Source organism: Metarhizium robertsii (genome assembly GCF_000187425.2).
Source record: "Metarhizium robertsii ARSEF 23 chromosome Unknown MAA_Scf_1, whole genome shotgun sequence".
Taxonomy (NCBI): domain Eukaryota; kingdom Fungi; phylum Ascomycota; class Sordariomycetes; order Hypocreales; family Clavicipitaceae; genus Metarhizium; species Metarhizium robertsii.
Genome location: NW_011942149.1, coordinates 572,032 through 597,381, shown reverse-complemented (window position 1 = coordinate 597,381; position 25,350 = coordinate 572,032). Strand labels below are relative to the sequence as shown.

General features: G+C 57.1%; 10 protein-coding genes across 10 annotated transcripts; 5 read left to right on the top strand and 5 right to left on the bottom strand.

Moving 5' to 3' along the window:
* Nucleotides 1-523: 523 nt before the first annotated feature.
* On the top strand, nucleotides 524-1,933 carry MAA_07693 (beta-xylosidase; the record flags this gene model as incomplete). Its single annotated transcript, XM_007825691.1, has 1 exon — nucleotides 524-1,933. One exon carries the CDS (start codon nucleotides 524-526, stop codon nucleotides 1,931-1,933), a length of 1,410 nt encoding a protein of 469 aa, XP_007823882.1.
* A 1,581-nt stretch (nucleotides 1,934-3,514) lies between these two features.
* Nucleotides 3,515-5,401, top strand: MAA_07694 (major facilitator superfamily transporter; the record flags this gene model as incomplete). Its single annotated transcript, XM_007825692.2, has 7 exons — nucleotides 3,515-3,569; nucleotides 3,624-3,691; nucleotides 3,742-3,812; nucleotides 3,877-4,168; nucleotides 4,226-4,939; nucleotides 5,006-5,110; nucleotides 5,168-5,401. The coding sequence occupies 7 exons, from the start codon at nucleotides 3,515-3,517 to the stop codon at nucleotides 5,399-5,401; spliced, it is 1,539 nt and encodes a 512-aa protein (XP_007823883.2).
* A 1,845-nt stretch (nucleotides 5,402-7,246) lies between these two features.
* On the top strand, nucleotides 7,247-8,230 carry MAA_07695 (mitochondrial chaperone BCS1; the record flags this gene model as incomplete). The annotated part of the gene is made up of 1 exon (XM_007825693.1): nucleotides 7,247-8,230. One exon carries the CDS (start codon nucleotides 7,247-7,249, stop codon nucleotides 8,228-8,230), a length of 984 nt encoding a protein of 327 aa, XP_007823884.1.
* Nucleotides 8,231-9,583: 1,353 nt separating this feature from the next.
* Nucleotides 9,584-11,101, bottom strand: MAA_07696 (Peptidase S10, serine carboxypeptidase; the record flags this gene model as incomplete). Its single annotated transcript, XM_007825694.1, has 2 exons — nucleotides 9,584-10,731; nucleotides 10,786-11,101. 2 exons carry the CDS (start codon nucleotides 11,099-11,101, stop codon nucleotides 9,584-9,586), a joined length of 1,464 nt encoding a protein of 487 aa, XP_007823885.1.
* Nucleotides 11,102-13,778: 2,677 nt separating this feature from the next.
* On the bottom strand, nucleotides 13,779-15,209 carry MAA_10606 (cupin; the record flags this gene model as incomplete). Its single annotated transcript, XM_011412324.1, has 5 exons — nucleotides 13,779-14,089; nucleotides 14,168-14,610; nucleotides 14,673-14,796; nucleotides 14,850-14,976; nucleotides 15,039-15,209. The coding sequence occupies 5 exons, from the start codon at nucleotides 15,207-15,209 to the stop codon at nucleotides 13,779-13,781; spliced, it is 1,176 nt and encodes a 391-aa protein (XP_011410626.1).
* Nucleotides 15,210-15,493: 284 nt separating this feature from the next.
* On the bottom strand, nucleotides 15,494-16,152 carry MAA_07697 (Scytalone dehydratase; the record flags this gene model as incomplete). Its single annotated transcript, XM_007825695.1, has 4 exons — nucleotides 15,494-15,853; nucleotides 15,908-15,964; nucleotides 16,019-16,074; nucleotides 16,128-16,152. 4 exons carry the CDS (start codon nucleotides 16,150-16,152, stop codon nucleotides 15,494-15,496), a joined length of 498 nt encoding a protein of 165 aa, XP_007823886.1.
* A 1,171-nt stretch (nucleotides 16,153-17,323) lies between these two features.
* On the bottom strand, nucleotides 17,324-17,632 carry MAA_10605 (ribonuclease HI large subunit; the record flags this gene model as incomplete). The annotated part of the gene is made up of 1 exon (XM_011412323.1): nucleotides 17,324-17,632. The coding sequence occupies one exon, from the start codon at nucleotides 17,630-17,632 to the stop codon at nucleotides 17,324-17,326; it is 309 nt and encodes a 102-aa protein (XP_011410625.1).
* Nucleotides 17,633-18,984: 1,352 nt separating this feature from the next.
* MAA_07698 (uncharacterized protein) lies at nucleotides 18,985-20,437 on the top strand (the record flags this gene model as incomplete). Its single annotated transcript, XM_007825696.2, has 4 exons — nucleotides 18,985-19,368; nucleotides 19,430-19,783; nucleotides 19,849-20,248; nucleotides 20,307-20,437. The coding sequence occupies 4 exons, from the start codon at nucleotides 18,985-18,987 to the stop codon at nucleotides 20,435-20,437; spliced, it is 1,269 nt and encodes a 422-aa protein (XP_007823887.2).
* A 151-nt stretch (nucleotides 20,438-20,588) lies between these two features.
* MAA_07699 (flavin-binding monooxygenase) lies at nucleotides 20,589-22,545 on the bottom strand (the record flags this gene model as incomplete). The annotated part of the gene is made up of 3 exons (XM_007825697.1): nucleotides 20,589-20,756; nucleotides 20,810-21,909; nucleotides 21,966-22,545. 3 exons carry the CDS (start codon nucleotides 22,543-22,545, stop codon nucleotides 20,589-20,591), a joined length of 1,848 nt encoding a protein of 615 aa, XP_007823888.1.
* Nucleotides 22,546-23,536: 991 nt separating this feature from the next.
* Nucleotides 23,537-25,066, top strand: MAA_07700 (FAD-binding protein; the record flags this gene model as incomplete). The annotated part of the gene is made up of 1 exon (XM_007825698.2): nucleotides 23,537-25,066. The coding sequence occupies one exon, from the start codon at nucleotides 23,537-23,539 to the stop codon at nucleotides 25,064-25,066; it is 1,530 nt and encodes a 509-aa protein (XP_007823889.2).
* Between the last annotated feature and the right edge of the window lie 284 nt (nucleotides 25,067-25,350).

The window sequence follows — 25,350 nt, the reverse complement described above, 5'->3', positions numbered from 1 at the left end:
AAACGTGTTTGCTGCGGCATGGAGCAAGATTACAAAGCTAATGTGCCCCAAGGGTTAAAAACCGCAGCAGCGACAATCGTCAAGTACATCCAAGTGGCATACGCAAACCCGAAATACGAGAGTAAGCCGCATTGTCACAGGCGCGGGGGCATTGCATCGTCACTTGCATCATCTGCAGTCAGCATTGCCCAAACAACTTTCGATTTGCGGCGCTTCAGTCGGTCGTAGGACTGAACGTCCAGCCGTCTGACCGCGAGTGCAGCCTCACCACCAATGTTGCACCATCTGTCTCACCGGTAGACTAGGTATTCATCTGCATGTAGTGGCGGCCAATGGAGGAAACAGAGCACGAGTAGTTGGAGACGTATGCCTTAAAAGCACGCAATCCGCATACAATCCGCATTGTAAATTGTGCTTTACTCAACTTCCTGGGGTACCATCTCCTCGTGTACGTACTAGACGCATCGACAAAGTCTCGAGTTATACGCTTGTTACTCTTCCGACATCAGCCTCGTCGCTCGCAATGCTTGTTACTTTTCTGTTGGTCGGGCTGGGACTGGCCTCACCGCCGCGGACCGTCCGGGCTGTCCTCTCCACCGACTCCTACCGATCGAGCCCCGGGTCCGTGGTCGGCGGGGGCTCGGCATACGACTACGCGCCCAGCATCATGCTGGACGGCGTGTACAAGATGTGGTGGTGCGGCCAGGTGCCCGGACAACCGGTTGCCGGCGACAGCATCCTCTATGCAGAGTCGTCCAGCCTCGACGGCCCGTTCCACGCGCGCGGCAGCGCGGCCTCGCACCAGGTCGTGTTTGGGGGAACCGGCAGCGGAAGCTTTGACAACGAGCATACTTGCGACCCGTCCGTCGTCCGCGTTAGCGGAACGTACTACATGTACTACGGCGCCGAAAGACACGACGGCGAGCCCACGACGATTGGCGTTGCGTCCAGCCCCGACGGCATCTCCTGGGCGAGGCTCAACAGCGGCCAGCCCATCATCACGCCCGCGAACCAGCAGAATACCGGCAACACGTACGGAGCGGGCCAGCCGAGCGTCGTCTACCGCGGCGGCCGGTTCCACCTCATCTTCACCGACACCACCGGCGCCGGGGCACTGGGCAACGGCGCCGGACAGTTCGCCTGGCGGTCGCCCGATGCGACGTTTCAGCGGGACGTCGACGTCTTTACCGCCTCTGGCTGGCAGCCCAAGACGAACGCCAACTCGCGCGGCTTCTCGGTCGCCAATGCCTTCTCTGCGGACTGGCAGTTCTCCGACGCCCTCGACGCCTTCATCATCGCCCACGACAATGGTGCCGGAGAGACCACGCTGACGTTTCTCGACGCTGAAAACCTTGCCGTCCAGAAGTACTCGCAGGTCGGCATTCCGGGGCCGTGGTCCGAGGGGCCCGGCATTGTCTCCCGGCCCGACAAGCACTCCGTCGTCTCCGCCAGGAACGAATGTGGGCGCGTTCCCGTCGACGTGATTCGCTCGACCACGGGGCCGCCGCCGCGAGAGCTGGGTCGCATTGGCGTCGATCTAGTCAGCGGCGCCAGCTGCGGCTCCATGCCCGACCGGGTTGCGGCCATCTACGAGGGGTACGGCATGCAGGTCCCCGGCCTCCCGGCTGCCGTTGTCGTGGACGGCCTCCGGCTGCAGATCCAGAGTCTCGCCGTGTACACGGACCTCACCCATAACGCAATCCAGGTTCCCCCCTCCATCTACTACGCTGTTCCGTACGGTGCGTCCTTGCACGAGGGCGACGCCGTGCTGGGGGCCTCGGGTCTGCCGGGGGCTTTTCGGCTCGACAACAACACCCTCTGGCCAGTCAGCTGTCTTAAAATCGTCACCGACAACCACTCCCAAATCACAATGATAGACCCGGGAGCGTGGCAATCGTATAGGAAAGGGCCGAGCCTGTTTTGCCTCGGCTGAGTGGAGACACTGACGTCAGCGAATTGTTCGCCTAGGGGTATCCAAAGCGAGGGGTCTGGAGCTGTCAAGTTGAGCCTTTATGGAACTAAGGCCTTTTTTATATTCCCTCCGGGGGCCCCGCCAGGGGCCGGCTGCCCCTTGAATATACTGCATACAAGGCCGTCCCAATTATTTGATTCGTTCTGGGTAAAATACTTTCGGCTGGTCAACGAAGCCATTCACGTGCATGTCGTGACTCGTGAACCTCGAAAATCCTGCCAGCTGGCCGCAGGAAACAGCTCGCCGCAGGCGGCCCCCGGCGGGGCCCCCGGAGGGATAACCCACAAGCGTCTTCTCCAGATAGTCGGTGCCGGGACAAAGACGCAGCGCGGCGGCGACCCCGATATGCAGCTCAGGCTTGCGACACCAGGTCCTCGACGGTGCTCTGGCGCAAGGACAGCCGCGAGAACAGCCGCGGATTAAGAAAAAGTAAATTCCATGGCAAAACACAACACAACCGTGGGTTGCGCATGGGCGGGGATGGTGAAACGCTGCACGTGTACTCAACGCTGCGCCGGGTTTCAGGCCATGACTCGGGATGCCAAGCATGGCTGTTTCATTCATCTGACCCGACAACTTGGAAAAACCTGCTGGGGTATCAAATGAAGGTCTGAAATTTCTGTCATGGGGGTGTAGATGGTATGTACTATGGAATCTCTCGGCTGGGTACTCGTGATGGCTTCACGGCTGACGGCTGTGAGATGCCTTTTATTCAAATAGCAGCTGCGGCCGTCTTGAACAGCAGTTTCGAAGCAGCAACACCTGGCACTGGAAGCTCTTGACCCTACGCAGTTCTGGTGGCGCTCCTCGGACCATGTCGTTGCACTATACTGACTACTTCACGCCTACTCAACAGGTCTTGGCTTTTACACCGAATGTTTGATGGCAATGACGCACGCTTCACTTGTAAGCGCCTTCGGCCGAAAGCCTCCATGTCACCATCTGCCGCCCGGCTAGAAGCGCAATGGTGGATTCGACGGCGGGTTTAATGGTGTAAACAAATCGGAGTCGGCCTCGCGCTTAATGTCAGTTGGCGGGGAACTCCCCAAGTTTTCCATATCCACATGATGCAGCACTAGCGACGACATGACTATTTCCCATCTCACCCAACTAGCGCGGTTGCGAGATAGTACAGAGGTTTACTCGGTGGCAAGCTCACTCGAGTGTGTTAGGCGTATGCTTCCAACATTTCACACTGCGACGGCAAGCAACCTGCTTCCGTTTCTGCGTTTCTGAAACGCCCCTCGGGCAGCCCGGCCATGAGCTCACTCGACGTATGCTGTGCGACCCGAGTCAGCCCACACCAGACATATATCTATTTGCAACACGCTAGCCACAGCATATAGTCAATAGACTTTGTCGGGCCGCGCACGGCGTGATTATCGGCTCGGTCATGGTACGGCTGAGACGGAGTACTGGACAAGTTGCCATGCCATGGCCGTGAACTCATATTTAAACACTTGGCCAACCTCGCAGACTCTCACCGCTGTCCAGTCATCTTACACCATTCCATTTCCACTGGCCCCTTTTCAGAAACCAACCATGACAATGGGTAGTCGCAGCGATTTCCCGCCCGGCACTGTCGAGCTGCTAAGCCGTAAGTCCTTCGCCAGCAGAGTGGTCGTGGCAACTCGCTCATATGGTGCCACAGGTCAAAAGTCGGGCAAAGAAAAAGTAACTCGCAGGCCCACGCCGTCAGACGACCCCAACGATCCTCTGGTCAGTCTCGCGCCCTGCCCCCATGCCACCGAAACTGACGTTTTTTGTAGCGATGGCCGATGTGGCGCAAATTGTTCAACTTTGGGCTTCTCACGGCCATGACCATGGCCATTTTCACCGGGTGAGTCCCATCACGGCCATGACGATGCCACAAGTCTGCTGCCGCGGCTGCTAACGCCGTCCAGGCTGGCCATACAGTCGCTGTTTTTCAAACCCCTGAGAAAAGAGCTGCACGTCACGACCGGCCAGCTGCTGACGGCCAAGGCGATCCTGCTGAGCGGGGAGGCGGTGACGTGCATCATCTTCATCCCCCTTGCCAAAAAGTACGGCCGGCGCTCGCTGTACATTGTGTCGACGGCCGTGTTCACGGCAGCCGTGTGGTGGACGGCGTACATGCAGACGGCGACGGAGCTGTATCTGACGAATCTGCTCAAGGGCCTTGCGGGCGCCATCAACGAGACTGCCGTGCAGATGAGTGTACGCCCCTTGTTGCCCTCTTCTTTTGGCGGCACCATCTCTTAACAAGTTTGACAGATCCGCGACATGTTCTTTGTCCACCAGAGAGGCACTGCCAACGGCTTCTACTTTGCCGCCCTCAAGTTTGGCTTCACCCTCAGTCCCATGGCCGCCGGCGCGCAGGCAACGGCATTCGGGTGGCGGTCGTGCTACATGACGCTCGCCGTCTTCATGACGGTTCTCACCGTGGTCTTTGCCGTCGGGTACGAAGAGACCAAGTTTGTGCGGCCCGCAACCGACGACAAGGGCAGCGCCGAGGACGAGGATGCTGTTGACTGCGCTCTGGAAAAGGACCCGGACGAAAAGCGCACGCCCCAGGTGCCGTTCCCGCACTACCTCCGGCTCCAGCTTCTCACGCCGACGGGCGAGTCGCTCTGGAAGACGCTCTACCAGCCGCTCTTCACCATGGCCATACCCCAGGTCATGTTTGTGGCCGTCCTGTACGGCGTCGATCTCTGCACCATCACCGTGTCGGGGTCCATGAAGTCCATCATCTTTGTCGAGCCGCCGTACAACTTTACGCCCCGCGAGCTGGGGCTGATGCATCTCGGGCCGTTTATCGGGTCGATACTCGGCACCCTGTACGGAGGATTCCTCATTGACGCGGCCATTGTGTGGCTGGCCAGGCGCAACGGCGGCATCTTTGAGCCCGAGATGCGCTTGTACTTTTTGCCCATCCCGGCCCTTGCCATGGCGGCGGGCATGGCCATGTTTGACGTCGCGGCCGACCGCGTAAGCCCGGCCCTTTTTTTGCTGAAACCCTTGCGGTAGTGGCCGATTGCTAACCATGTCTCGTAGGGAATGCATTGGATCTACCCCATCATCGGGACCACGCTCAGCTCCTTTGGATTCGGCGGCGTTGCCGACATTGTCTTTACGCTCATCATTGATTCGTATCCCGATGTATGTATTGGCCCATCCGGCTCGGGAGACGGCGCCTGCTGACAAGTTACACACCAGATTGTTTCGCAAACCTTTGTGGTGATTACCTTTTTCAGGAATGCCATTGGCGTCATCGGCGCCTTTGCCGTCGAGCCGTGGCGGCAGGCCATGACGGTGTCGGGCATGTTTGTTCTCATCGCAGGCGTCATCATCCTTGTTCACCTCGTGGCGGTTCCCATGGCCATCTGGGGCAAGCGGGCGAGGGCTGCCAATGCTGAGCGGTATTACCGCCTGTCGCAGGCGACATGGTAGGACTTGGCTGGAGGGACGTGCAAGATGCAATGGTGGACAATGGCTAACGAGACGTCATCTAACGTGTGCGTCCGTCGTCTGGCCGGCCCTTTGATTTCGTGGAGTTGGATGGAGTTGCATAGTGTAAACTAGAAAAAGTAGAATCTACAGCCCCCTATACATTGGAAAGGCGGTCTTTCCCCCTGGATAGATTCAGGACCCAAGTCCACATTCTGCCATCGTGGCTGCTCGTGGCACAAGAAGACCTTGTCAAGTACACAGCCAGTTGAACCCCTTTGCCGCGCGTCGTCACCAAACCGATGCATTTGCTGGCTGCCGTCCACAACCGACGCAACGATGCCGTCCGCATCACTGGTGAGATTTCACGGTGTCCACCCTTTCCGCGTGTATATAATCACCCCCAAAGGCACTACATTTCTCTGCCTGTAGCTGACGGTTTCTGGGTAATTCACAGACCCCCCCTGACTTGTAGTCGTCGCTTCGACCTGTTTGCATGATTAGCGGATACATTCCCGACGGTACGAATCTAGCACAAGGAACCTGAACATACAGTATCAAACGCGCTGTAGTCTCCTGGGCGGCTGACACAGGCGCAGCGCCCAAGGGAGACGCCACAAACAATAATGGCATGCTTCCGCGAAGCAATGTTGTGGTTTTTCGCATAGAGATTCGCTTCTACAGTGCCCATTAGACGCGTACGCTTTCGAAGCGGTATACATGGCGTGCATACTGGAAGAGACAATGGTGGAATAGATTGCCGGACCAAACATGCTAGACGGGTCTGCAGGGGAGGTCAGCAACGCCGACGCTGGTGGGAATTTCAAACAGCGCGCCGCTCACCCGACTTGCTGATGGAGAAGCCATTCCGAAGGATGCTGCACGTATAGCAATTGCTGTTGGAGCAGGGCTTCCACTTGTCGCCGCTGCTGCCTTCGTAGCAGGCTCGCTGCGTCCCGTGAAAGCGGATATGATGTCGGGGGTCTTTGCAATTTTTCCTGCGCACAGGACTTAGCGTGGGAGGCTGGGAGCTTGGGTTTAGATCAGAGCCCGGCCCAGACGTACCTGATGTAAATGCTCTTGATCTTGGCGCTCGTTCCCGGGTGAAGCCATTTACAGTAGAAAAGATGCGTGACTGGTGGTTTTGGTTTCACGGTTACTCGTCTGGTCGAGGCTTGCCGAGGCTGCAATGGTCACTCACGGTGCTTGTAGAACTTGCAGTTCTCGTCGAGACGATCAAGAGACTGTACGCAGAACAGAGTAAGAAAACGTACAAAGGGATGCTGATCGATATACACACCATGGTAAATTCGGCTTGCCTTGGCTCAAAGAATCTTGCCAGAAGACAAGTCTTTTTACTCTGGGATTTTGAAAGGCATCGCCTGGCTGGAGGAGGTCCCCCAGTCTAATATCAAAATGGCTTCCAAAGGTCGCCGGTCGCCAAAGTGTTGGGCGTACATGTGCGCGGTCCCCATCACGACGCGGCCGGGACCGTCTCTTGCGTCCGTGGACTGTGCCTAAATCATCAGATGTGTAGTACCGAGCGGCAAAAAGAGAGACAACCAAGCCTTGTCTGCCATGTACGACGTTGGGCCGGCGGCGGTGCTCGATTACACGGCATAAATGGCCTTGTCTCCTCGCACCAACCCCAGACGGGGGAATCCAGACCATGACCTGAACTCGGCAGTGCAGCACTGCAGTTGTTGGAGCCCAAGGCCGTTCTGTTTGGGCGTCAAGAGCAGAGCCGCCAGTTTCTTCTCGTTTCCCACCTCTGGCCTCAAATCCACGACACCTCTCACAGTCCTCGCAGTCCTCGCAGTCCCTCGATAAACCGCAAGTGTCTGCATCATGGGTTCCTCTGAAAGCCGGGCAACGACCCCTCCCGTGTCTCGCACACAGCAGCGAGCAAGAGTACCCCGACCGCAGAACAGCGCAGTTCCCAGCTCCAACAACAAAGCCATGCAGCAGAGGGAGATCCTGCGAGAAACGGCCAGGGAGACGCTGGCTGCCGTGCACAGCGTCCAGAGCCAGCTGCCGTCCGTCGACCTGGGCATGTCGACAAAGTACTCGTTCAACTCTCTGCGACGCCTCGGGCCGAACCAAGGCGTCGGCCTCCCCCAACGCACCACCATCCAAGTCGTCAACGAGGACACTCTCAACGCGGCCACCAAGCTGTCGGCGTCGGCGCGGGCTAACGGCAGCAGGCCCCCGATCGTGGTCAACTTTGCCAACGCGCGCACGCCCGGCGGGGGCTGGCTGAACGGCGCCGTGGCCCAGGAGGAGGCCATTTGCTACCGCAGCTCGCTGGCCATCAGCCTCAACCCGCACCACTATCCGCTGGCCGCCGACGAAGGGATATACAGCCCGAGCGTGCTCGTCCTGCGCGGGGACATGGCCTCGGGGCACCAGCTGCTGGTCCCCCAAACGCCTCTCGCCGACCTGCCCCTGGTCAGCGCCGTCACCATCTCGGCCATCCGCCAGCCCGCGGTGCGGACTTTTCAGCTGGGCCGCGGCGCGGCGCGGCTTCCCGCGCACCAGCAGGTACAGCGTGTGTTTGCCCGCGACAGGGACCGCTCCCTCACCAAGGCCAAGATGAGGTTGGCGCTGCGCATGGCGGCCCTCCACGGCCACGACATGCTTGTTCTCGGCGCCTTTGGCTGCGGCGTCTTTGGGAACCCCCCGGATGATGTGGCCCACTGTTGGCTGGAGGTGCTGCGGGAGCACGAGTTTACCGGCAACCGGTGGCGCGAGGTGTGGTTTGCCGTCTTTGATCCGGACAACCGGGGCAACTTTGAGACGTTTCGCCAAGTACTGTCCGGAAAGAAGGTTTGAGCGTCGTGGTTTGAATGGGTTTTACGCGACTCTGGTTGAGCGTCCAAGATTGACACGAGTATGGACCGGCATCTGAAAGGCGTCTGTAAATTGGTAGGCCTAGCAAAGTGCTTCTTGTTTCTCGCCGAATTTGATGACAAACACCTAGACCTGTGAGTATCAAGATGAATTTCCAGTCGGCCGAGACTGGTCCCGCCCAGTCTGTGTAACTTGGCCTGGTCCAACTCGGACATTCCCAGCCGTATACTCCGTACCCAGGCCTGGATTACTCTCGACACAGCCATCAGATGCTGCGTTCCAGGCTTCCAGCGTTTGGCCGCATGACCCATGTCCTTGGCGGGCGAGTAGCTTGGTTGGGTTGCTGTGCGCATAAAGCAATGCAGTCAGACAATAAAAATAGATACTTTCGGTTCGACTGGTTGAGTATGGACAGCTTGGTATGGTGGTATCATGTTGGGGTGATTGGTGATGAGTCAAGGACTGACTAAAACAGCTGCAGCTCGATTCCCTTTGGCCGATAACAACGCTCAACAGGCAGAACTGACGTGGCACGCAGCGACACCAAACGAAACCAACCTGGTGCCGATTCGTCAAACCAGAGTGATACGGGGCGGCCGCCTCAGTTGCGAAACAATCAATGCTGTTCAGGAGGATCAAGTTGATGTGACCATCGGCAGACCATTTACCCCAGAATCCCTGTGGTTTCTCTGTAGCCACGGGCGAATAAAGCATGTCTTGCCCACGTTGCATTGGATCCCCAGGCGGGAGTGCCCGCCGCACCCTGGGCACCATGTCCAGCCAGGGTCTTGACTGGCAATCCAAATATTCATGCGTCAGGCTGTCAGTGGTGATGAGGAGGCTGCAATGCAAAGACGGAGATGTTTGTGACGTGTCTGTCGCCAGGCCGGCCAAGCCACGGTATTGTTGTTTGGCATGCCCGCGAGCTGTTGATACGCGGCACGGAAAGGTGAGACGACGCGCAGGCCAACGTGACCGGCACAATGTACGTGGCGAGTCGCGTGAGGCATACGCAGACATGTCTCTTCTGTTGTGCGGGCAAATTGACCTATGAAATGCACTCGAGCACAGCCAGTGTGAGAGCCTGTTGTGACTGTCTAGTTGAACATCCGCAAATCGTTCTGTGATGCGTCAGTGAAGCAGCAGGTGAGCCTTGAGAACCACGTCGCCCCTTTTTTGCAAATATGGGACTCTGGAAAAAATAACACTGTATTTGGAAATCTTGTTGGCTCTCTTCCTAAAGCAACTGTCATTGTCACAGGATAAGGCGTCTGAAAAGTAAGAATACTCTTGTTTCGTCAAAAGCTCAGCTACAGGACCATCAACCCTCCGGTCCTACTTTGACCACTCTCCCCCCATAAACCTATTCAGAAAATCAAGCGAGCCCTCGCCTTCGTACTGCGGGACTTCGTGGCCGGCTTTGTATATCCGCATCAACGACAGGCCCTGTGCAGCCCTGACGTTTCCGTAATTCTTGCCCGACTTGGCATGCAGCTCCTGGGACTTGGCGGCCTTGAGCGCACTCTTTCCAGGCCATTCCAGCGCCAGCGTCCAGGCTTCGTTCCCTAGCCAGTTGCAGATGTAGTCGATGTCGCCCGCGTAAATCAGAACCGGAATCTTCTCCAGGATACCGGGTACAACTCGGTGGGCAGGCGTCATCCAGTCGCCGTTGTTGACAAAGTCGTAGTAGACGTCAAAGTTGCACTCCTCGTATGCGCGGCTGGCCTCGACTCCCAGCGCCTGCTTGGTCTTGGCCGAGCTGAGGAATTGCGAGGCGTAGCTCGTCTTGCCGGTGCCGATGGGAGACGTGATATCGTAGACGCTGTTGTTGGTGCCCCTCTGGTAGATGCCCATCGCAAAGTTGTTGCAGTAGCTTGTCGCTTGCCTGCAGACGCTTGCGCTCGGGTTGTTGTAGCATACACCAATCTGCCGCTGACACTCGGGCTCGGCGTTCTTCATCTCCTGGCAGTCGCTCGGAGACAGGACGGCGGGATAACCGCCTTGGCCGCAAGCCGTGGGCCGGTAGTACAGGTACTGAATGTAGGGATCGGTGAGACCGTTGCCAATGGCCAGGCCCTTGAGGTTGATGTTGCTGTTGGCGTGGGAGAGCAGCTCGGCGCCAATGGCGGGGATGTAGTGCCCCGCGTAGGACTCGCCCGTGACGAAAAAGTCGCGCTCGGCGTATTCGGGGAATTGGTGGAAGAAGAGCGTGAGCATGGCGTAAATGTCCTTGGCTGCGGCTTGGGAGCTTCCCGTGATCTTGGTGCCGTAAGAGTAGCCCACGTTGACGGGCTGGTCGATGAAGATGACGGAGGCATTCGAGTTCCAAGAGTATGGGTTATCCACGGGAACCAAGTCCTCGTTTGGGATAGTGGCAGGGCCAAGCTCTTGAAAGAGGCCAATGAAGGAGGAGCATCCCGGGCCGCCGTTGAGCCAGAGAACCACGGGGTCTTTGGCGGGATCGTTTCTGGATTCGAAAAACCCTGACAGAGAGAATTAGTCTGCTGTCTGACAACTCGGGCTAGTTGCAGTCTTACAGTAAAACAGGTGCTTGTCCTCCTGTTCTTCGTCGAGATAGCCACTGAGCTGCTTGACTTTGTCGACACCCAGCGCCGCAGGGTCGGCCTGTCGAACTCTCAGTTGGTAGTTGGCCAGCTCGCCGTCCAGTCTCTTGTGAGCGCCTGGTTTCGTGCTGGCGTCCTGGATCTCGGCGCCCTTGACAATGTGGTCCCAGAAGCTGTCTGGCCGGCGGTCTATTGCTTCTTGGTAGGTCGAGGCCCTTTTGACCTTGGTGAGGTCGGCGACGGCGGTTGAGGCCGCAGCCAAAAAGAGGACGGAACTGGAAACCCGCATAGTGAGTGAGGGGACAGTAGATTCTGGGCTGCTCGGTGCTGAGGTGCAAGTTTGCTTCTTGATGTTGCCCGGCTACTTATACCCTCCAACCTCTCAACCTCGTCGCCGAGCGAGAGAGCGACCGACCGACCGACCGTGCGTGCTCATAGTTACCAGAGGCAACCCCTGGTTGCTCAACAGGGTCAAGATTCATGCGAGGAAACCAAGTCTGGATAGGAAGGTACAAACGTAGACGTTGTTGGCGTTTATACGACACGGCGGCGACCATGCGAGCAGCCGCTGCATCTTGGTTTCATGGCCCCCGTTGTGATGGCGCCATTCCGCCATGTCCTAGTGTACAGTACGCTGTTCCACAACCACGGAACTGGGGGCCTCGATGTTACCCTTGTGTGGCTGCATTAAGCAGGTCTGAGCAGGATGATCACGACGAGTAGCCGAATCGGCAGTTCAAAGGGACAGAGCGTTTTCCCTCCCCGCTTTTTCTCGGCGATCTTGCACCGCAAGAGATACAAATCTAGAGCACGGATGGTAACGTGCCAGTGTGTCGTCATCAATGTCCACTCTCTAGTCGTGCGGCGATTGGGTTACACTGCCAAACGAGGAGCGGGAGAAAAAGAAGCTTCCAATATAGGTAATTTTTCTGCATTCGTATTCCGCCACTTTTGGGTCGCCGCCAGGGTTGTAGATTGGTACTGGCGTTGCTATTCGACAGAGTTGAGACTTGCAGTTGCTATCTTGGGCAACCAATCATGTTTTCCGGTCCTTGAACTAAACTAAATGGAGTTGAGATTCTGTCAGGGACCGGGGTCAATGTCTTTCAGTCTGTCTGAGTGAATGACAACGACCAAGTTTCATCGGCTCCCGGCGCCAATTCCCCCATCATTAGTTCCGCCATGCTTTCGTTCAACATTGGCTGAAACTTTATCTGTAGTGGTGACTTGAGACGACAGGTATTTCCAGGCGCAGCGCTCTATAACGAGTACAAGATATCTGGGTCAAGCTGGCTGGACCCTTTGCTAGTACCACGCCGAGTTCGGGACGGCTCGCACTGTCTGATTCGCATGTATCCCTGAAAAGGTTTACGTACTATTATCAATCTCCTAGTGTAATTTGGTCAGCTCTCAAGGTTCGCAATGGCAGTAGATGACTGGACTCGAGTCCGTACAGAAATGCACTCTCTAGCCCTGTGTTGTGAGATGGGGGTCTCGAGTCACATCATCACCAATCGGTCCAGGCTCGGAAACAAGGTCGCTCTCAAGTGACGATTAACAGATTGGATGCCGCAGCCGTCAATGGGCTTGCTTGGTGTTGTGTTGATATGTTTGGCCCAAGCCTTTCCGTCTCCCCTCCTTAAACCTCGCGCTGCTTCATTTCAGCAGACCTTTCTTTCCACCGTTTCTTTCCATCGCCTCCCTCGCCATGTAGGTCTCTTTTCCACGTCTTTTGGTTAGAGACCCTTACTTCTAGGGTAAATTTGCAGACGCAAAATGTACTTGTCGCACTTTTGTGTAAGAAATCATTCATTATACGCCCCAAACACACTGGTAAAGACACTTTCAGCCAGCAAACCGGTGCCTTTCGACGTAGAGAAACGGATCCAACGGGTGTAGCCCGATAGTTTTGGCTTTGATTCCTGAAATTCCGCCTCAGCTCGCCGGCATTGCTGCCCTTGCCGAGCTCACAACCGTCTCGGAGAAAACGTTTCTAACAGGGGCCACGTCGATCCTCGACAGAATCGATACTCTTGTTGCCTGCCATGTACTGCATCGGGCACATTGGGCCCAGGGATTAAACAAGGGAGAGTGTCCCGCCAATGCAAACCTGGTCAGCGACTACGTTTCGATCCGAGAATCCGGGTACAGACTACCTTCTCCGGCGCGTGGGGGGGGACTGGCCACTTGGTCGTCCTCAAAATCTCGGCAGAGAAGTCAGAGGCGTGGCTGTCCATTCTCTCTCATATTCACATTGCCACTCCAATATCAGCTGCTGCGCATGTGCTTTGCATTGTGATCAGAATGACGACCCTTGTACTCTTGTGCCTTTCGCAAGATTGGTGGGGGTCCTTGTCATTGCCATTTTGGTCTTGGGCGGCTGTGTGACATGACTTTGTTTGACAAGATGGTTGTCGGCATCTCGACGATGCTGGTATACCTCGATGCCACTTTGGCCAGCAATCTCAAAATGCTTGGCTAGGTTCTGCTGATCGTCTTGCTGGTCGCAACTGCCAGTCTACTGGAATTCTCAAACGCTGCCCCAGACAAAATGCTTGTGCACGGGCGCGTCTTGGAAGTCGTTGGCCAGCCCAAGCCTTACGACAGGTGATTGTCCTTGGGCAAGCAGCTTCCTGATGAATAAGGGGGGGGGGAAGCCGGGCTGGGCCATAACGGCGGGCATGGTGAACGAAGAGGATTTGCGGAGCATGAATGGCAGTAAAGATGCCACAGAGGCAAGCGTTGTGTGTGGATGCCCATGTCGTCCAGGCACAAGAGAGGGGAGGTCCGGATCTGAGCCAAGAAAACAGGCGACATTGGGGCCAATGGTCATGTGATTCAAGGCTGATTGTTGGCGGTGAGATGGAGCCAAACATGGGTGAATTGAAACACAGAGCTTCAACATTAAAGGGCGAAATGTCTCTGCCCAGTGCTCTGAATGTCAAAAAAAAGTAATTTACCAGCGACTACGCATTTACCATTGCTTCAACAATACCATCTGCATCTTCCTGTGCTGGCAGCCAAACCCTGACAACCTCGAAACCAGCGCTGCCGAGCAATTTCCTCCACTGCGCTTCGGTTCGCTCCATGCCTCCATTAAAGGCCATCATGGCCATGTCGCGCATCGCATGGAACGTCGACGCCCCCCTCTCGGGGATAACCATGTCGTGGATGAGCAGCTTGGAGTAACCCGGCAACATGGCGCCCCTGAGCTTCCCCAAGATCTCCAGGCACCTTTCATCAGACCAGTCGTGCAGGATGTGGTGGTACAAATATGCTCGTGCGCTGGCCCGTCATTCAAGGTTAGTCGAACCCGTCGTTCCAGTTGACACACGGAAATCTACCGTGACTGTACCTCTGACTGGTTGTTCGGTGAAGAAGTCATGCGCCATAATCTCAATCTCGTCGCTCAGATTCTTGACGTGATCAGTTACCGCGGCCGAATCTTGAAGAACCAATCGACCGTGTCCCGCATATTTTTCGTGGAATGCCATCAGATCATGTCCTTTGCCAGCGCCCACGTCCACGAGCACCGCCGACTGGCCACGGAGGCCGGTGAGAAGCCGGTCCTGGACGGGATACCAGTCAACCCAATAACTTCTAGAGCCCATCGTGTTGCCCATGAAGAGATTAAAGTCTCTGAGAATATCGGGCATGGAACTCAAGAGCTCAAACGTCGTCATCTTGGTTTGAAAGGCAAACTGCACAAGGCCGTCCCGTGGATTGGCTGGGCATCGATGCCCATATTCCTTGAGATACTTTGGCGCCTTTTGGGCGGCGTTGACAATTATCTCGCCTCTTGGTTCTCGTAAGCAACAAGTCGTATGAAATGAAGAATGGGGGGGTCTGGGCCTAGTTACATCATTCTGTGCCCTGCGGCGATTCCCTCGGATGCCATTACATGAGTCACTGGAGTTGCTGTCCATTGCCTCTCGCCGACTTCGTTGACGATTCCGACGGACGAGAGAGGTCGCAGGATGCGGACTTGTTTGCCGACGGTTACTGAATATCCTCTGGTATACCGAGTGAGCACTCACTAATTAGCAGCTCTTCTCCGCCAGATTCCGAGGCCAGCTGTGTGGAGGTGACTGGGCCCGTGGCACTGGCAATCAACTCAAAAAGCCTCAGATTGATAGCAACCCGAGTCGCGACGGTAATCAATGGCTGTGCAAGAGACACAATGGTGAGCGAATTGTACACCCGAAACCGCGAGCCAGTTGCCGTACCGAATAGGCCAAATCCACTGCCACGTTGGGTGGCTGGCCAAGCTCCATTACGAGCCTTTTGCTCAGCCGGAGCGCATCTTGCCTTGCGCCTTGATTGTCTTGCAGAGCTAGCGTTGGCTTCAGGTTGCCAAGTTGCTCAATGAGAGTGATGGACGAGCTTGCACCTGCCATGTTGGACCTCTGCTGGACGTTTGCGTCTGAGGTCGTTTTCATCTGAGAAATGGGACCAACATGATGAAAGTCGGATGAGGGGAGAGGCTCAACTTGGAATGTGATCCACGGATAAAAGGTTCAATGTTTTGCCACCTACACTTTAAACACTGGAGATTTTTCCTAGCAGCGCAAGGGCTTCACGTCGCTAATGTATCGTCACAGAATGAACCCCGACCCAAGACGGATGACGAGCGGTGAGCACAAGGAGATGCGTTTCATCGCACAAAATCGTTCTATCCAACCTAACCCCCATGTCCCCAGATCTTGGCTATATTATATTCACTCCAGTACATGGTTGGCTTGATGCCGCAAAGCTTCCACTCGCCGCCAGTTTTGCTGTACTTGATGTAAACCAGAGCATGACCATGGCCCTTGGCTTCCACTGTGGCCTTGGTGCTGTCTGTATACTTTTGATGCGCAGCCCGAACCTGATGCGCCCCTTGTACCACCGTTTCGGATATCCAATTGTACTTGGACGCCCCAATAAGATGTTGGGTGTCGATTAGGGAACTGCCAAGCATATTCTCGCCGCTGGCAAATGCAATAAAGTCTTCCGCGGTCATTGACTCATCCCGTGGGCCAGACAGGAACGAGTAGTCAACCTGACCGACATTGTTAGCTCTGTAGCAGCATCACCATGCAAGTTGCCAACGTACATTGAGTATTGGCGCCAAGATCTGTCTCAATCGGTCCCAGTCCTGTCCGTTTGCACTCTGTGAGAATTGTAACATGAAGGCTGAATTGAATAGCGACAAAACGGAGCATACCTTGGTATCAAAGCTGTCTGCCCAGTCAAATGCAATGGCAGAAAGATACAATGCGTCTAAAGGAAAAAAGTTGAAGACATTCCTACTTTAATCGGGGGAATAAACTCACCTTCGGGGGTGACCTTGGCTGGCATCATTGCTTCGGTATAATGTACTGTTTGAGTGACAATGCGATGACTATTGCTTGGATAATGAAGAGAAAGATGTAATAACAGAATAAAAACGAAAATGGTAGGCTGATGTAGTAATAAATGGATTTAAAATGTCTTGGATAGCTGGTAAACTCGTGTACACTGCGATTGTCCCAGCAATATAGAAAGATAAATGGTCCAACCGGCACGAGACGGAAAATATAATACAAATGAAAAATTCATAAATGAATTAGTCATTAGTATCGATTTCAAATCCTAACGCGCACGTCATACTATGCTACCAGGAGCTTGACTTTCCATTGCACCCGAACGTGCCGATCTCGGGCCGACACGACGGTCGTGCGGCATTTGTAAAAAAGGCTGTCGAGGGTATCAAAGGCACCCTGGCATTCATACGCTGGAAAATTAAAAGACGATTAAATCATGTTGCATTCACTACCAATTGCGCGCAGAAATACTTGGCTAAGCTGCAACGATACCAACAACAGTCGGATTGCTGCCCACGGCGTCTACTCGGGCCATTCACTGTGTGCGTATTGAGAGCACTTGAGCGGGCGTGACTGTATCCAATCGGGCGCAGTCCCGGGCGGCCCGGCCGACTGACTGCCGATGGCCGCTTGCTTCCGGCGGCTAACTGGATTGACACGCCTGCCCTGGACTCGGCATCCAGCTGCTTCTTCACGCAATCAATAGTCTTGGCCAGTTTGGCGCCGTGCGATTTAAACCGCTCGGGTTGATTCCTTGATGCCCAAACGCCGAGGCCACGTTGGCCGTGTAAGTCGCAACACCAGTGGCCACAGCACGACGCGACCCTTGGTAGAGATGCAGACCAGCCTTTATCAGACTTGAATTAGATGCTTTTGTATACCGAAAGGTACGCCAAGCGGCCATCAAGCAAAGCACGGCCAACACAGCAGCAGCAACGTATGAGTACAGTTGAGTGGGATTCGGGTAGTATATAGTAAATCGACTACCCATCATGGCCACATCCCAGGAACCCATAGCAACCGAAACCTCCAGCCCCTAATTGGTACAACGCCTCCTCATCATGATTCTGAAACCACTTTGCAGCCAATAATCCGCCACCAAACCACCGCGAAGCAGCGTTCATGCCCAAACCAGCAGCGCACAAAGTGGCGATGCCGTCTCGTGCTCAACACCTCGGCGGAACGTCGGTGACGCTGCAGAATCCGTCGTAGGGGAGCTCCCTACTACCGGCACCCCGGGCCTCGCAGCAGTTTACCATGGCCCCGATGTTGACGCCGTTGCCGCCGCAGAGATTATTCGATATGCAGATGTGCGAGCCCTCCTCGAAGTGCTGCTGGCCGCCTACTGCGGCGCAGCAATCCTTGGTGACGCGGTAGTCGATGCAGCCCCGGTCCTTGTTTAGACAGACCTCGGCGTATCCGGCCATGGTGCCCTTGAGGAGCGCGAGTGCGATGGCTACGATGGAGGAGTGCATTGCGGCGAGACTGTTGTTGGTTAGTGCGAGGATTTTAAGTGTTGGCCGAGATTCTTACCGTGTTTCTTCGTGATGACAGAGTAATGTGGTGAATTGAATCGTGTAGACGGGCTGCCGAGTGAATGAGTTGTCGTCTCGATTCTCGAGGCAGCGTCCGTATTTATATTTCTCATGCCCGACCGAGTCTGGGCGTCTACTTGTCAAGACGACTCACTCTGTCTGTGTAGTTGACCACTGCTCTTTGTTTTTCCACCGCGATGCCATGTTTTCCTGTACCAACAGCACATCGTGGCCATGCATGTTTTAGTTGCTGACATATGGAGGACAATCGTTGACATATCCGGCTGGGCTTGGAGTGGTCGGGGCTGAATGTGCGTTTCCCAGCCCTCACAAAGTTGGTATGTGATGCTGCAACGTCAGCCAGAGCAATGGCGATCGGTCATGGCTTTCCGGATGCAGCAATTAGAGGCTGTGCGTAGTCAACCACACCGCTCTGCTTCACTCGGATGGATACAGAATCAACGAGGTTAGCATTCTATCGCGAGATGGAGACCCAAGTTTTGCGGCGTTGTACAGACTAGAGTTCTTGATATGGTCTGACTACAGAAGCCACCAAACAAATGCATCTTGTTAGTAGGAGGCTTACTTATGTCTCTTTTATGTAGGCCATCGGACCACTTGGCGGCGCAACAAGTGCCGCTCGTCATTACGGTGAGAGCAGAAGCCGCTCAACCTGATGACGATCACACCGACAGACCGACACATGTACGTTTGCAACTGCCGTCAGAATTAGCAAGAGCAGGGTGTCGATCATGGCGCCAGCTTCCAGTCGCTGTGGCTAAAATCTGCCAAGTCGGATTCGACGGCAAAGCCTCAGTACAGTACTGGCGACGTTGGCCGGTCGGAAGCAGTGATTGCTTTCGAGACTTGCAACAAAATATCCGTCAGCGACTCAAGTGGCCAGTCCACTCAGTTGCCAACGGGTAACAGGCGTCAATGGCAAGCAAAGCAGAGGCCTCGGGGTAAGATTTGCATTCATCTCCGCAGAGGCCACGCCGCGCCGTTGTACGATCTGAGCTCCTCGACGACAAAGTGAAATGTGACAGTCCGAGTAAACATCGGCCCTACTCGGCACAATTGGCCACAGCAGCAGCGAATGCAAAGCCAGCCCGAGATCCCGTCCAGTATCGACCAGGGGCGACGTGGTACATGGCAATCTCATCAGCCAAAGGGACGAACCAGCTCCCGTCACGTCACGCCTCCCATCGCCATGTCTGCGTGCCGTCTGTCGCCTTTGCCTCCAACATGTTGCCGCCCCTTTCCCACGACATAGACAGCAGCACTCGCGAACCATGGCACGAGGGCCGCTCCATCAACTCCCCCGCGAGCCCTGGTACACCCGCGGCGGCGGTCTCGTGCCTCGCGCGCCGTTGATAACGTGGTCGCTCTGCCGCAAGCTCGTCGCCAGCTTGGCCCTGATTTCCTGCGCCGTCTGGTACGCACAAACGCACTTTTACCGCGACCCGGGGAGCCGCTTCTTCGACCCGAGCCGGGCGTACGAGCAAAAGTACTCGCGCCACCGCAGGGCCGAGGTGCAGCAATTCATTGAGCAGTTTGACGCGTCAAGGTACGCCGGTGCCGCCCACGACGCCCCGAATCGAGGTGAGTCAGGCGCAGGCCGAAGCCTCTGTGTAACATTCACCTCTGTGAGGCGGCAGCGCATCCAGTACGTCGAGGTGAGCAGCGGTGTCCCTACCATGATGCGTACGACCTGGGCCGTGACATTGACTCTTTTAGACGGCCGTCGCCAGTGCCCTGGGAAACCTGCTCCCCCAGGAGCGCGCGGATGTATATGTAAACGTCTTTATTGCCGAAACAAACCCCGACCAACACCCGACCTGGCACCGGGAATGGGTCCGCTCGGCCGTCGACAGCTTGTACACGTACAACGTCTCACGGGCGCAGGCGGAACACCTCGAGACGCTGGAGGAAAAGCGCGAGTTTGCAGAAAAGGGCGTGTTTGACTATATATACGCGCTCGAGGCGTGCGCCCAGACGGACACGCCGTACATTGGCATTCTCGAGGACGACGTCCTGCTCGCCGACGGCTGGCTCGTCCGCGCGCTCCTGGGCCTGCGCGACATTTCCAAGGTCCGCAAACCGTGGCTGTACATGCGCATGTTCAACCAGGAGCGCTCGACGGGCTGGTCGAGCAGGCGGATCGGCGGATCGGCAGCCACAACGAGCACTGGATCGTGCTGGCCGTGTGGGCCGGCTTCTCCGGGCCGGTGGTGCTCGCGCGCCGGCGGTGGCGGGCCGCCCGGGCGCACCTGGACCCGGCGTCGCTGCTCGTGCTGGCGGGCGTCGCGGTCCCGGCCCTCGTGGTGCTCTTCTTCCAGTGCGGCAAGGCGTCGGTGTGGCCGCCGTCGCGGGGGGTCGTCGACGAGCCGTTTGGCTGCTGCTCGCAGGTCATGGTTTTCCCGCGCGAGCAGGTGGCCTCGCTGGTGAGGTTTCTCGGCACGCGCCGCGGGCAGGTTGACTTGCTGCTGAACGAGTGGGCGGAGGAGGCGAGCCTTGCGCGGTATGCGCTGTACCCGGTCATGGCGCAGCACATTGGTACGTTGGCCTCAAAATGAATGGTGTGAGAGTTGATGTGATGCTTATTTGCTGCCAGGTGTCGATTCGGCGAGGGGGACTGTTGTGGACGAAGCCCAGGCGATTTGGAGCATGGCGTTTGAAGATCTCGAGCCGGCGAAGCTGGACCGGGACCATTGGAGAATGGTCAAGGAGTATTATGGCGGTTGAAGGGTCGTGATGGCCCTGATAGGAGAGTATTATTAAAGTATTTGGTATATACAGCAAGAATAAACAAGGTCACGCTCACGTGGCTCTACTCTTCACCAGTGGCACAGGTTGTTCAAACATGGCCCGTCTTTCTCCAGGAGATGCCTTCACGTCATCCTGCCCCCCGTCCGTCGTCAGCCGCCGTCTCTCGATAATACTCGTCGTTGTATCCCCTCTCCACGGCATCAATCTGCAGCGCAAGCACCCTCGAGTACTGCCTCGCCCAGCTAATAGCCCCGGACATGCACCAAATCCCAGGGACGCCGCTCGGCCGCCACCACTACCAGAGCGTCAGTATCTACGTACACAAGAGTCAACAAGGCAGATACTTACCCCTACACGCTCGGATTCCTCATCAAGACGTCCCCATTCCCGGGCATTCACCCGGCCGGCCAGGTCCCTCCCGAGCAGGCGCTCGACCACGTCACCGGTGCGCTCCCACCCGGTCGCCAGCACAATCACATCCGCGTCGAGCCTCCTCCCGTCCGCCAGCTCAATACCGCGATCGTAAAAGGCCCCGAGCCCCCCCTTGCACCGGTGGACCTTGATCCTCCCGTCGACAATCATCTGCGCCGCGCCCTGGTCAATGTAAAAGTGGCCCGACTTGAGCACCAGCAGATCCAGCAGGCTGATGCCGTCCTCGCCCTTTCTCAAAGCCATGCCGGCCCGTTCCATGCCGCCGATGAGCTCCCCGTCCATACTGGCGCAGACGGACGTCGTGCCAGAGACCAGCGTGAGCGCGAGAACATTGGGCACCGACGTCTCGATGAGGTCCGCGTCCTCGACGCTCAGATGGGGAGTTGTCCAGAGACTGGTGATGGTGCGCTCGCAGGAATCCGGCGTGAGGAAGAGGCCCGGGCCGCGCTGGATCATGGACACGCTCTTGGCGCCGTGGGTGACAAAGTCGAGGGCCACGTCGTGCGCGCTGGTGCCGGCCCCGACAATGGTGACGTTTTTGCTGGCCAGGTTGGACACGCTGGACGCCGACTTGTGCCGGGACGAGTGGTATATTTGGCCGCGGAAGGAATCTTGGCCCGGGATGTCTAGCTGCACGGGCTGGTCGCTGTGAAGGCCTGTAGAGAGGACGACGTGCCTCGCCTTGGTGGTGTAAGTGGCTCCGTTTGTCTCGAGCTCGATTATATAACTCTTATCCTTGCGCACAACGCTCTTGACCGTCGTGCTCGTGCGCGTCTTGAGATGCATGATTTTGCTGTAGCACTCCATCCATTCGCCGTACTGGTCCTTGGTCATGTGTCTGGGCCAGTTGGTAGGGTACCGCAGGAACGGGAGATTGTCCATGGCCGAGGGCGTGTGCGTCTTGAGAATGTCGTAGCGGTTGCGCCACGAGTCGCCGATCCTGGGGTTCTTGTCTACCAGCAAGTAGCGGAGTCCCATGTGTTCCAGCTGAGCGGCAAAAGACACACCACACTGGCCTGAAGATGTTCCGCGTCAGTAGGAAATAAAGGGGGAGAGAGGGGGATGGGCTCACCGGCACCGACGACCAGGACCTGCAGCTCGTCCGACTCTGGCGTTGTCTCCGGTCCATTTGCACCGTCTCGACCCGCGTCCCGCGTCTCTGTTAGCCGTTCTAGCTGCGTGGAAACGGTCCAGGCCTTCCACTCGCCGGGACCCGTGTTGGCGAGGCGAACGACCCCCCGTCCGGAGCCAAACTTGGTCGTAAAGGCGAAGCCCGCCTGGATAAAGGTCGCGGGGCCCAACTGCTCCAGCCTCGGGCCCAGCATGGGCGTCTGCACGGCCGTCACCTCTCCCAGCCCGGTGGTTGATCCTAGGACAAGTGCGCTGATGGCCGGGGGACCGTACTTGGAGGCCACGTTCCAGGTCAGGGCCACGAGGTCGCGCCACCACGATTCCTGCACAAACAGGCTTTCAAAGCCCGCGACGCACTTGTCGTCAATGGCTGAGGAGAGAGAGGCAATCCATTTGTCTGCGACCTCGCCGGCGTTGATGCTTTCACGGGCGGTGGATGCGTCGAGGCAAAGAGGCGGCAGCGCAGTCCGGGGGGGATATGTGGCGAATCCCTCGGCGGTTGCCGGCATTGAAGGAGACATTGTCTATTGATTAGAGTCGGTGGGAAACGAGGAGCGACCAACGCTTGCGGACGGCTGCTCGTTTTAACCGGCAGCGCAGGCAACTGGGAGTCGTGTTGTGTAGTTGTCGAGGCGTGTAAGCTGACTGCGACGGTGACCGCTCATCGAGACTCGGCAACGCGGGGTAAGCTCCGTTATTCAGTCTTACTCTCCCGACGGATCTTGTGACACGAGATCGTCTGGAGATGGAAAAAAATCAAGGCAGCAATCGGAGTGGAGTAGATGTGCTTGTTCTCCGCGAGGCCGTGTCTGTGCCGTGGAGTTTTGGCCAAGCAAACGCAGACTGCTGCAATCGGAACGGAGTAGTTTGGTTGAGCATAATTTAACCATGTAGCTTATCGAGCCGCACCGCCGTGGAGACTCGGGAGAGGGCGCGGCGTACCCGGATACGACCTTGTTCACGGCGCTCGAATACGTCTCATCGGAGCTGTATAGCGCGCCTTGTCCGATTAGTTGACGCATGGTGCTCACATGGACTTGATCTTGACAGTACGGGCCCATCGCCAAGTGACGAGGGAAATGCCGCTCCGTGTCAGCATTGCCTCGGCGGGTTTGCTTTTTTTCTCTCCTCTCTTGCGTCAAAGTGCCCGCGTCATGTAAAGATGATCAATACATGTCCGTTCTCACATTGTGCAGACAAATCATCGCCGACTTGGCCAGAACCAGCCGCCTATAGTTTCTTATGCATGTTAGCATCATGTCCGAGAAATACGCCTCCTACTTTCTTATGCACACGATAGCATCATGTCCGAGGAAGACGCCGCCTACAGCCTCTTATGCACGTTGGCATTATCCGAGAAGACAACGACTATAGTTTCTCATGCACGTTGGCATCATGTCCGAAAAGACAACACGGGGACGGTTTGCCATCTCTTATAAAGCCCAATGAAGCCGTCTTTTTATAAAGAGACTCCAACACATTCTGAACCTTGAAGAGCCCTGCTCACCCATCATGCCCGCCATCTCCGGATTGTCTACAGCGTCGCTTTTCGATGCCAAATCGACTGCTCCACCGGTATACCCAGGCGAAATCGCCGAGTTTGTACAGAGGCTTCGGCTTCGTGGCATACAAGTCGACGAGACGCAGGGCCACGGCTTGTCCCCCGACGCCCAGATGCACGACCGCGCGGCCACCGTTCCCGCCGTCGTCGTGTCGCCAAGAGGCGAATGGGGCATCGTGCAGACCTTGACGGCCATGAAGGACCTGGACCTCTACGCCAAGATGCCCGTCTCGGTCAAGAGCGGCGGCCACGGCTACTTCAACGGGGCGACGTGCTCCGGCATCATGGTGAACCTGGCACACATGGCGGACAGCCGCGTCGACGGCGACGTGCTCACTCTAGGGCCGGGATGCGTCCTGGGCCAAGCCATTGACACCCTCGCCAGGCACGGCAAGGCCGTCCCGCACGGCGACTGCTACGGCGTCGGGGCCGGCGGCCACTTCACCACGGCGGGCTGGGACCTCGTCCTGACGCGCCGCCACGGCATCGGCTGCCAGTCCGTCGTGGGCGGGCGCGTGGTGCTCTGGGACGGCACCGTGTTGGGCGTGGACGACGAGCACCACCCGGAGCTGCTGTACGCGATGCGCGGCGGCGCCGCTGCCGGCGTCGGCGTCGTCTCCGAGATCCGCCTCCGCGTCGTGGACGAGCCGGCCCGCGCAACGTGGCGCCTCACGCCTCTCACCAGGGACCAGCTGCGGCGGTGCGTGGCCAACCGCGCCTTCGCCCGCGCCGCCTCGCTCCCCGAGGACATCACCCTGTCCTTTCGCTTCTTCTTCGAGCCGCACGACGAGAACCCCGTGTGCTCCCTCAACATCTTTAGTCTCCTGACCGTCTCCGAAACCATCGAGCACCTGCGTCGCCACCTCGGCGCCGAGGTTGCGTCGCTGGTCGACGACGCGGCTGCGTGGAGCGAGAAGCGGCTGCTGGACCTCCGGCTGCTCCCGGCATCGCGCGCGCTGTCCGCCGACCCCGGCATGCTCTCGGAGCTCTCGTCCGCCCGGCTGCACGACAGCCCGCACGTCTTTTGGAACAGCGCCATGGTCCGCCGCGAAATGGGCAGCTCGTTCCTCGAGACGTCCTCCCACTGGGTCAGGACCGACTGCGACGCCATGCTGCCCGAGATATACGCGCGGCTCGAGGCCGTCAAGCACCTGCCCATGCGGGACAGGATGTACCTCCTCGTGGTGCTCGGGGGAGGCGAGAGCCTGCGGCGGCAGCGCGACTGCGCCATGCCCCTGGGCCGTGCGCTGGCCAGGTTCGAGGTTCACTGGGACCACGAGCACGAGGCGGACGAGTGTCGCGCTTTCGCGGCCACCGTTGCCGACGTGCTGCGTCGTCACCGAGACGCGGGCGTTGACCGGCCGTTCAGGGGCGACATTTGGCGGCCGGATCAGGCATACAGCGAGGACGACGGCTTGCACGCCATCTCGAGGCGGTTTGATAGGCGCCGGGGGCGAGGGCCGCGCCGTGTCAGGTTGTGATTGGCGTGTCGGGGGACATTGATGTTGAATTCCAACCAGACTCTCTTTGCGCTTGTAGCGGTATATCTGGGGGACCGCACGGGGGAATCTACGAGGTCACAAAGCTCGTGATGCAATTATTCAGTTGCATTATAATAGAGTGAAAAAGGGAACAAAGCTCAGTCATGATGGTCTTGGCGGGCGAATATTCTTGCACAGGTTTTACATGGATTGAGGCTGCGGAATTGTACTGTAGCGCGGTTACTATTATATTCGAGAGTACAGAGTATTCAACATGGCAACTC